Source organism: Brachionichthys hirsutus, chromosome 10 (assembly GCF_040956055.1).
Source record: "Brachionichthys hirsutus isolate HB-005 chromosome 10, CSIRO-AGI_Bhir_v1, whole genome shotgun sequence".
NCBI lineage: Eukaryota > Metazoa > Chordata > Actinopteri > Lophiiformes > Brachionichthyidae > Brachionichthys > Brachionichthys hirsutus.
Window position 1 is genome coordinate 1,115,118 of NC_090906.1, and position 10,425 is coordinate 1,125,542.

Below are 10,425 nucleotides of genomic sequence, written 5' to 3' on the forward strand. Positions count from 1 at the left end.
CCGATCCGATCTCGTGATCGGAAATCAAAAGGACCTGATCGGGACATCCCTAACGCTGCCAACTATATTGATCAACTGACTCATGGGATAGCTGAACTGTACCTTGACCAACGACAAGAGAAAAGCCACTGATCACCAAAAAAAGCAATATGAGTCAAAATGAAGTTTGATAGTATGTGAAAGTGTGACAGGCAACAGTTTTGTTTGTGTGCTTTTTTGGACTCTGCTCACTTAATGTATTTTACTTTGTAAAATCTTCTGGTTGGATGCCTGTACTTCTAATTTGGTCTTTGTTTTTTGCTTCATTAAAGTATTTTGGTTCATTTAATCTTTGTCTTGATCTTGTGTTGTCTCTTGTTGACTCCCGTATTGTTGAAATTCTCATGACATGGTCCCCATTGTGTTTTGTATCCAACATCATAAGGTCTGCTGCATTACACTGGCTGTATATCAGATCATCAGACTTGCTACTGGATAATAGATGGAGGATATGAATGGATACCATGCTAGTATTATATTAAAAATAAGCAACAGATGGCAGTGTGTTATTTCACTGCATGTTCTGCGCACACTAAACCATTTTCTCCCTTGTGCCGGTCCCAAGCCCGGATAAATGTAGAGGGTTGCATCAGGAATGGCATCGGGCGAAAACATTAAACATTAAAAATGCTAATCAAAATCAATAAGAGAGTCATACCAGATCGTTTGAGGACCGGGTTAACAATGACCGACAGTGGCATTGTTAACCCACCGGACGCTGCTGGAAATTGAATTACTGTGGGTCGTAGACAGAGACAAAGAGGAGGAGGATAACGGATGCATCAGCAGCAAGACAAGAAGGAATTGAAGAATTTGGGATTAAGAGTAGAGACTTTGAATATTCGGAATATGACGGGAAAAGCTAGAGAGCTGGTGGGCAGAAAGGTTAATGTGTTGTGTGTCCAGGAGACCAGGAGGAAAGGAGGAAAGGAAGCGAGGCTAGAAGCTGAGGAGCAGAATTCAAGTTGTTTTATAACGGAGGAGAGGAAAGAGGAATGGAGGAGGAGTTATGAAAGAAGAGGTGGTGCAGAGTAAACAGTAGTTGTGCCTGTCCAGCGGCAGACTGAGGAATCCTTGTCCAGCAGGCCTGGCTAGCTCGGTTGGTAGAGCATGAGACTTTTAATCTCAGGGTCGTGGGTTCAAGTCCCACGTTGGGCGCAAGAGTTCATCAGCAGAGTGGCGCAGCGGAAGCGTGCTGGGCCCATAACCCAGAGGTCGATGGATCAAAGCCATCCTCTGCTAATGTTTTGGGGCAGCACGATGGCATCGTGAGGTAATCAGGGGGCAACGGTGGCGCAGTGTTTGAGAGGGTCGTCCTATGATCGAGAGGTTGGCGGTTTGATTCCCAGCTCAGGCACGCGTCATTGTGTCCTTAGGCAGGACACTTCACCCACATTGCCTGGGCGCCTGTGCACGTGGCGACCAGACTATCAGACTACAGTTAGAAAGTGTAACTTCTGTAAACCAAATTGCCCTCCGAGAGACAAATCAATAAGAAGTATATTTAGTGGTGAGCGCTGCCATTTGAGACCAAGGTTTGGGGTTCGATTCCCAACTGTCCTGGGTCTGTTTGAATTTTCCCCACCTCCAAAAACATGCAATTTCAGAGGAATGACTGAAGGTGTTGTGAGAAGTTCTCATGCAGTTCAGTGGGAAAAAAACGAGTCATGATAACATGATATGACGTCAGTCGTTGCTAGAAAATTAATAAACAAAAAAAATCAAAATATCAAAGTAATTCAAATTCATGATAAATCCACCGGCAGCTGATTATCTTTGTATTTAATGGAATTAAAAACATTTTGAATTATAGATTTTTAGTAAGATATTTAAATGTTAATTTATTTATTCAATACAATTCTGAATATCTTCGTTCTATATGATATGAATATTTCAAACTTTGATCAGAAGTAGAATATTATTCATCTTTTGCTCCAAACATTTTTGTCTCTAAACGCCCCTTGGCGGCGGCCTCGCGAAGCACAGACTCAAATAGAATCATCCAATCAGAGAGGACGCTTTGTCTTTTTTCATTTGAGTGGCGTGACTCTAAACCAATGATAATCCCCGTGCGCAATTCGCAGCGTTTTGGGAGGGCGTGGCGAAGTGCTGCTGAGCAGCATAGCGGAAGAAAATGGCGGCCGTGGCTGCAGAGCCAGGAGCTGCGGCGGTTCCGACAACAACAATAACCGCGGCGACTGACGACGAGGGCCCAAACGAATCAGGTCCGGTAGGAAAACGACTTCCGGTCGCTATGCTCGAGCCAAACGAGCCGCGGGAGTCCGGCCCGGGTGTTGAATCGGTTGTTCCGCGGTCCGAGGATGGTGGGGACGGGGAGGAGTGCCGCCATGCCAGGCCAGAGCTGGAGCCTGCGGCGGGAAAAGCGTTCTCTGATAACGCCGTTCACGATGAACTGATAAATAACTTTCCATTGGATCGGATCACGATGGACCGGTTCTCCCCCGGTGTACCGGGGGACCCGGAGGGCGGCGGGAACGTGTCCGTGTCCGTGTCCGTGCAGGCGGCGTACCGCAGCATCCTGGCGGACCCTCAGCCTTCCGCCGTCTTTCTGCACTCCCTTCCGGCTCCCCCTGCCGTCACCGAGGCCGGGCTGTCCCTGGCGGAACCGGCGGAACCGACCACTAACGTGACGACGGACCGAGCCGAAACCGCGGATCGAGACGGCGCATACACGGCTCTGATAACGACGGAGTCGAGGCCCGGGCCCGACGGCGACGCCGCCGAGCGGCTGCTGGTCAGAGACGGCCTGGACCCGGACCCGGACCGGGACCCGGACGCGGGGTACGTTAAAACCCCTGCGGGGACCGAGGGGATGCCGGACCACGGCCTCCGAGACTCCTCCCCGCCCTGTCGGTCCCCCAAGAGGCGTCCAGTGACGCTGGAGAAGCCCGCAGGGGGGGGCTCCTCCCTGCAGGAGACCGGCCCGGAAGCCGCTGTGCAGGATCTGAACCCTGGGTCCGAGGTGCGGGTCTCTCTTGATCACGTCATCGATGACGCGCTGGTGGTGTCCTTCCGGTTGGGTGAAAAGGTTTTCTCTGGGGTGTTGATGGATGTCTCTAAGAGGTAAGAAGCAAATGAAGTGAAATGCAAACTATTAATATTATTGATGATATTAAATCTGTCTATAAATCATGAAGATTTGTCAAAACTATTTCTGCTCGGTGAATATTTATTTTTGTAAAGGGTGAGGGTTAGAGTATTGCATGATGTAATGATGTCACACGACCAGAGGATGCATCAGTCTAATCGTAGACGCTTCCAGACAAGCCCGGAAGATTAAAACACTTCAGTCAAGGATTCTCTCAGCTGACGATCTTATTTCCTTTATTTATCTGCAAATGATCTCAATTTAAAGTGAAGAGACGACTACTGGACTTTCTCCATGTCCCCTGAGGGGTTGCCACAGCAAATCAACGTTCTCCACTTCACCCTGTCCTTTGCATCGTCCTCACTTCTGTCCTCTCAATGTCCAACTTCTTCCCCGTATAGTTTTGCACTTCCTGGTTCCACCACCAGGTCTCCTTAACTCTTCTTCCTCTTCCTTCTTCTCCTTCTCCTCTAACTCACCTCCTACCCGTGGAGCGTAAGAACTTCTCCTTCTCCTCTAGAACACTCTGCACCAACTCTTCCTTCATGATAACTCCTCCTCCATCCCTCTTTCCTCTCCTCCGTTATAAACAACTTGAATCCTGCTCCTCAGCTTCTAGCCTTGCTTCCTTTCCTCCTGGTCTCCTGGACACACATCAACCTTCCTCCTCATCATCATCACCAGCTCTCTAGCTTTTCCCGTCATCGTCCCAACATCCAGAGTCTCTACTCTCGGTCCTAAACTCTTTCATTCCCTCTTCTCTCGCTGCTGATCGTCTTCCTCCTCTTTTTTGTCTCTGTCTTTGACCCACAGTAATCCAAAGCGTCCCGTGGGTTAACAATGCTGATGGGCTCGTTGTTAACCCGGGCCTCGACCAATCGGGTTTGACTTTCTTATGTACGTTTATTCGCATGTTAGATTTGGCAAATGTTTACTCCGGATGCCATTCCCGACGCAACTACCTGCATTTATCGGGGCTTGAGAGCAGCTCAAGGGAGAAACTGACAATGCTACGTTAGCGCCTGCTAACAGCACTGCCCATGAGGCTGCATTAATTCAAAGTGAAGAGAACTTTTCTATTTTCTGGTATCACAAATTTCAGCAGATTTACAATACAAAAATATTATTTTGTTTTTGTGGTAACGTTACAGCGAGTTTTTATTTTATCTCAGATCTATGATGTTCCTGCAAGTTACTTTCTTTTTCTGCAGTGTAAAGTCACATCTTAACAGCGATCCGCAACTTGCCGTTAACTTCTCCATTAACGGCTGTTGTCATGGTAACATACTAAAGCCATCATGGCAGTCTTTTACGTTAAGGTGTTTGGTTTCATTTTGTTCGGTTTGAAATGGAAACTGAAGCGATGAAAGAACGTTGAGACATATTTTAGCCATTAAACAACCTTTTCAAACATTTAAGTAAAATTCGGATCTATCTTATATTATCACTTGACATCCAAAGTGTACAGCCTACCTCTGATTTTAAATAGACCGTTTTAGTTGAGTAGGCGGAGCAAGCCATTGACGATCACCATTTCAGGTCTGGCTAATGCAATACGTTTTTTTCTTTTAAAAACTTTTTGCCTTCACAATAAAAGTCAATTTTTTGCAGTTGACCATTTCTGAGACTGTTTTCATAACATCCAGGTGTTGCTAAAAACCTTTTATATCCATACAATCAATAAATTTATGTTTTTGTTCGTATTTGATGATTAATATATTTATGAGATTGACTGTACTTGTACCCTAACGTTCTAACATTAGCATATATTACAGTACAAGTACAGTCAAACACCCTGTCTAAGAGGAGCATTTCCATTGAAAGTCCTTCCAGTAAAACTAAAAATAAGTTACTCCTTTTGATGCAAAATTACAATAAATTAAAAAGACACTTAATATGTACAACGTAGGTGGACAAAAAGGGGGGTGGGAGGGGGCATTGATCCGGAGAGAGTCGTGATGACTATCTCCGTTTCTGTCCCCCTGAAAGGTGTATTTTTAGAGCCGTTTTGAAGGAGGCCAAAGAGGTGCATGTTTTGAGGGCAGGAGTCAAACAGTTCCACCCTTGGGGGGCAGTATTGTAAAAAGATGATTTACCCATGTTAGTGTTATTAGAGGGGGTAATCAGGCTGTTGTTTGAGCTCCCTCTAGTGTCGTGGCTGTGGGCATCACAATTTCCAATTCTAAATGTGTTCAGTGTGTATTTACGTTCTGGAGCAGATCAAACGAGTTGATGGTTATTGTGATGCAAATTCCCTTTTAAAAAGAATAAATGTTAATTTTGAACTTGAGATGATTGGTCTCTAACGTTGTCACTCTGCGTTTAGGTTCGGACCACACGGTATTCCCATCACCGTGTTTCCCAGGCGAGATGACCACAGTCGACCTGAGATGTCCGTGCAGTCGCAGCCGGTCGCCAACGAAGATCGCTCCGGCAAACAGGAAGAGGTCACGGTCAGCTGCCCCTCCCCGCCCCCACCCCAGCCACACCCCTGGACCTCTAAGCCACCGCCACTGTTCCAGGAGGGTGCGCCGTACCCCCCTCCACTGTTCATCAGGGACACCTACAACCAGGCCTTACCTCAGCCACTGCCACGCAAGATCAAACGGCCAAAGCGGCGCTACCGCTGCGAAGAGCCAACGTCCATCATGAACGCCATCAAGCTACGACCCCGCCAGGTGCTCTGCGACAAGTGCAAAGGTGTGGTGGTGTCCGGCGGGCACAGGGAAGCCCGACGGGGTCCGGTAGATTTGAGGGGTGAAGAGGCATCCCGGCGGCGGCGGCCAGCTGACGGACCAATCTCGCCGGAAGTGAAACGGCTGAGGAGTGATGACAAGGGCGGACGTGCCGCAGTGGACAGGCGCGCGTCGTCAGGGATACGCGTGTCATCGTCGTCGTCCCCTCGTGTTCTGAGGGGCGTGGCTTCATCCTCGTCCTCATCGGGATCCTCGTCCAGTCGAATGTGTCTGAAGCTGAACTCTAAGAAGGTTCTGGCCAAAGGTTCTGCTGTCGATCGCTCCAAAGCAAGGCAGGTTCTCAAGAAGCTGGCGAGGAATTCTCAGTCCCCGTCGCAGCATCGCCGGCCCGAAGTCCAGAACCAGAATCAAAACCTGGGGCAGAGCCAGCAGCAGGACCACAACAAGGCTGTGACCCGAGCCGCAGCCCTTCAGAACCACAACCAGAAGGTCCACTTCACCCGTCTCCAACACCTCAGCGGCGCCGCTGTCAGCTCGAGCTCCCAGGCGCCTCTTCCTCCCAGAGTTCGGCTCAAACCTCAAAGGTATCGTACCGACGACGGCCAGGAGTCCTGCTCCTCTTCCTCCCCGCCAAACCAGAGCGCTCGTTCTTCACCTCCCAAGTCTGCTTTCAGCCCCACACTCACCCTCTCGTCTAGCACAGCCCCTCCCCCAGACGCAGCGCCGCCTCCAGTGCTCCACCCAGCAGCTGGTGTTTCCATGGAAACGCTGGAAGTCCACCACACTGAGGAATACTGGGTGGGGCCGGAAGATGGAGGAGATCACGAGCAGGTAGTGGATCCCCCTCCCCGCTGCTCCCTGGACTCCACAGAAACCTTTGACCTCCCCTCCACCCCCACCCCCCCTCCCTCCTTCTCGGTAGGACCACAGTGCCCCTCCTCTTCCACTGCCACCCCTCCTGCCCCCAAAGCCAATAGCAGGGAGATGCAGGCAGCTCGTGACGAGGAGGACGGGGAGGAGGAGGATGAAGGTGAACTGAAGAGACGCCGTAAGTCTTCCACCTCCTCCTCCTCCTCGTCGACTTCCTCGACCTCTTCCGTCTTTTCCAAGTTGGTGTCAAAGTGTTTGCTCCCCGACGGTCGGACGGTGTGCGTCGGCGACATCGTCTGGGCCAAGATATACGGCTTCCCCTGGTGGCCGGCGCGCGTGCTCGGCATCACGGTGTCGCGGCGCGGCGACACGGGCCTGGCGGTGCGGCAGGAAGCGCGTGTGTCCTGGTTTGGCTCCCCCACCACCTCCTTCCTGCCGCTCTCCCAGCTGTCGCCCTTCCTCGAGAGCTTCCAATCCCGCTTTGACAGAAAGAGGAAGGGGCCGTACCGCCGCGCCATTGCTGAGGCCGCCAGCGCCGCCAAACAGCTGACGCCTGAAGTCCGAGCGCTGCTCACGCAGTTCGAAACGTAGCATTAGCTCCTGCTGCCCCCCCCCCCCACCCCCACCCCCCCACAGTCACCTCAGGAGGCTGGAGTATCCTCTTCCTCCCCTTCCTCAGACTCATGCCTGTCTGTCTGTCAGACGGATGCAGACAGATGGCGATGCTCGCGTCTCTGTGTCCTGTTTGGAAGGGAGGGGCTTCAGTGTTCGGGGGAGCTGTGGGCGGGGCTTTATTCTCGGGTTACCTTCTCCTGTTTCAGGCCGGCGCCATCTTCAGCTTGTTAAAAGCGTCATTTACACATTTTGTGAGTTTAATGACTCCGATGATGTGATGGAGCTGGATTGTGGTTTAAAGTATTTGCTGCTTCAAGATGAGCGTGTCATACGAGACACTTTCCAGAGGCATTATGGGAAATGTAGGGTCCGAAACATTTTTCTATTTTCTCACTTGAATTGTGCTGCTTTTGAAAGATTCCGCTGAACCAATGGGGCTTGTTGGAACGGTCAAGCTGCTGCTTTATGAAGATCTTGCACAATAAGAATCAATAATCAAAACACTAATTAAGATTTGATTGCTACAGCTAAGCTAATACTGGCTAAGCTAGGCTCAGCTCTCCTGAATGCCGATAGCTGGTTTACGAGTGAACTGCTTGATCAAAGGGCAGGAACAGTTGCTCTCTCGCGGGTCGGAGCTTTGATTCGACGCTGTCGAGTGCTTTGGTTGAACGTACTCGTCCATCGTCGGTCTGGCGGGCGCGGCGGTGTGAAACGCCGTCGCATGCCGACCTGTCACTTCCTGTTTGGTTCTCCCGGTTCCAACTGGCTCTGCTGAAGAATGGCGACAGACTGAAAAGAAATTCTAGTATCTTTCCAAGTGATTTAAAAACTGTGAAGCAAAGCTTTTGAGACTGAGGCCAGGGTCCCAAATGGGGGGGGGGGGGGGGGCGTGCTGCTGAGTAAACAAGACTGTTTTTATCATGTATATTTATTGCAATTGAAATAGTTTGACTTCTATAAATTAACGGTTCGTCTCCGACGAGCGCCCGGGTCGGAGGCCCGAACCAGGAAGCTGCGTTTGTGCTTCGTTTCGTCATCGTCATGTTGCTGCACACCCAAACTGCGCAGGAAGATGACGAAATCGTCTCTCTTGCATCGAGGTTACGCGTCGCCATCTATTTTCCTTCCCAGGTCTGATTGAAGTGGCGTCTGAGTACACGTTTGAGTACACTTCCACGCCACGCACGCTTTGATTCGGGCATCTGGGTCGATTTAGAGTTGAGGACATTCCTCTGGACCGCCAGAGACGTTTGTCACATAACGATGAAGGAGCTCGGGCGGGGGGGGGGTGCAGCTTCCGAGTCCGGGCCTCGGGCAGGCGGGGGCCCAGTATGAGATCAGGTCGCTGATGTTTGAGACCCTGCAGCCTCAGTTTATCGGCATTAGACCGGCAGACGGACAGGTGGGACACACTGACTGTTAAACTGGACAGCTGCTCTCCCCATGATGAAGATGAAGGTCGATTTTCCCTCTCTGCCGTCTGTAGTTTCAGCTGTCAGACTCTCTTTACCGTCTGTTTGCAGATCAGAGATCCTGAATTAAAAACTGTCGGGACGCAACGCAGAAAAGGGAGGAAAAACAAAAAGTTCAATAAAAGAATCCGTCTGAGAGTCGATCTGTGTACTTGCTTTTTTTTTTCTGTTGTTTTTAAATCTATTAAAAACTGTCAAACTTCACTTTGGATCGTCGTCGTTTTTCTGTGGTGACTTCACCGTGGGAGTTCCGGCGGTGCCTTGCTCAGTGGCTGCGTGTCTCAGTCAGGTTTTTCTCACCTGCAAACAGATGTTTGGTAAACGAGTCTGCAGAGTCGCTCTTACCAAAAACATCAGCGATGAAACGAGTCCGGGTCAGAATCCACGGAGTTCGAGTGGTTCGGCCTTCGGATCGATGGGTCTGGGTTCGTTTGTGACGTTTGCTCGGTGTGTCGCTGAGCAAACAAAAACATCTCTTACAAACCAGAGTGGGAAAATGGCTGTCTGACGAGGTACTGGAATACTCGATCAGATACATGATCAGTAACTCTCGTGATTGGGCTGGATGTGTGAATGTTTGCTTTATATATATATATATATATACCGTTGTGATTGTTGCTGCTGAAGAGCAGGACTATTTAACAGAAATACAATCATTTAAAACCATTAGAAGTAACCCCCCCCCCCCCCCCCCCGAAAACGTTGGTGCAACAAATAGAATCATAAACGGAGCGTCGTCTTTTCTATTTAACCTTTCAAAGAGGCCACAAACGCGTCTTTCTATGGACGATGAATATGATGCAGGTATTTATAAAGTTGAGCTGCTTCCACACGACATTTAAAGTAACTTGAAGGGTTTGATGCCACAAAGAGAGAAATGAATTCATGTATAATATGGTTAAGGTACGGCTTCGAGTGCTTGAAAGGAGTCCTTCGGGTCACCTTCAAAGTCCTGCGTCGGTGGAACCAATAGAATTTCAAACAACATTCAAAAGATCAAAAAGCACGACATGCAAAATGAGCGCTGGTGTGTGTGTGTGTGTGTGTGTGTGTGTGTGTGTGTGTGTGTGTGTGTGTGTGTGAGCTGCTATGGACAAAAATACAAATACTGGCTCGGGGGTAGCTCTGATGCAGCTTCAGCCGTCAGCGCTTCGTTTCACATCCAGGAAAATGATTTAGTTTTAATTCAGGAAAGTAAATTGTCTAGAGAGGCAGAAATATGTCTCTGATGACATCATCAGTGACGCCTGTGTCTGATGACATCATCAGTGAGTCCCGTCTCTGATGACATCATCAGTGACGCCTGTGTCTGATGACATCATCAGTGAGTCCCGTCTCTGATGACATCATCTGTCTCCCCTCTCCTCAGCACAACGATGAAGAGTTGCTGATGCTGAGAATCCTGCGCTCTGATTGGCTGAGAGGCTGGCTGAGGAGTCGCAGCAGCTCACCTGGACATAAATATCTATTTAAGTGAAGAGTTTATATTTATAAAGAATGAAGATTATACATCACTTTCATCCCATCACTAAGTGTTGTCATAGAATAGATGAACCTGCTTAACTGCGTCCTCCAATCAGATTTCTGATCAATTATCAATCAGGGCCGAGCAAAGATGCGT

At 49.4% G+C, this 10,425-nt stretch overlaps 1 protein-coding gene and 1 non-coding gene across 2 annotated transcripts; both read left to right on the forward strand.

Moving 5' to 3' along the window:
- Window positions 1-1,124: 1,124 nt before the first annotated feature.
- On the forward strand, window positions 1,125-1,197 carry trnak-uuu (transfer RNA lysine (anticodon UUU)). Its single transcript has one exon. It is a non-coding gene; the product is annotated as a tRNA-Lys (tRNA).
- A 976-nt stretch (window positions 1,198-2,173) lies between these two features.
- pwwp2a (PWWP domain containing 2A) lies at window positions 2,174-7,305 on the forward strand. Its single transcript, XM_068744897.1, has 2 exons — window positions 2,174-3,123; window positions 5,475-7,305. The coding sequence occupies exons 1-2, from the start codon at window positions 2,174-2,176 to the stop codon at window positions 7,303-7,305; spliced, it is 2,781 nt and encodes a 926-aa protein (XP_068600998.1).
- The last annotated feature ends 3,120 nt before the right edge of the window (window positions 7,306-10,425 follow it).

Excerpts from the sequence above, each read along its gene's own strand:
- pwwp2a (XM_068744897.1), top strand. The coding sequence starts at position 2,174 with ATGGCGGCCGTGGCTGCAGAGCCAGGAGCTGCGGCGGTTCCGACAACA. Across the intron at positions 3,124-5,474 it reads TTGATGGATGTCTCTAAGAG|GTTCGGACCACACGGTATTC; the intron begins GTAAGAAGCAAA and ends CTCTGCGTTTAG.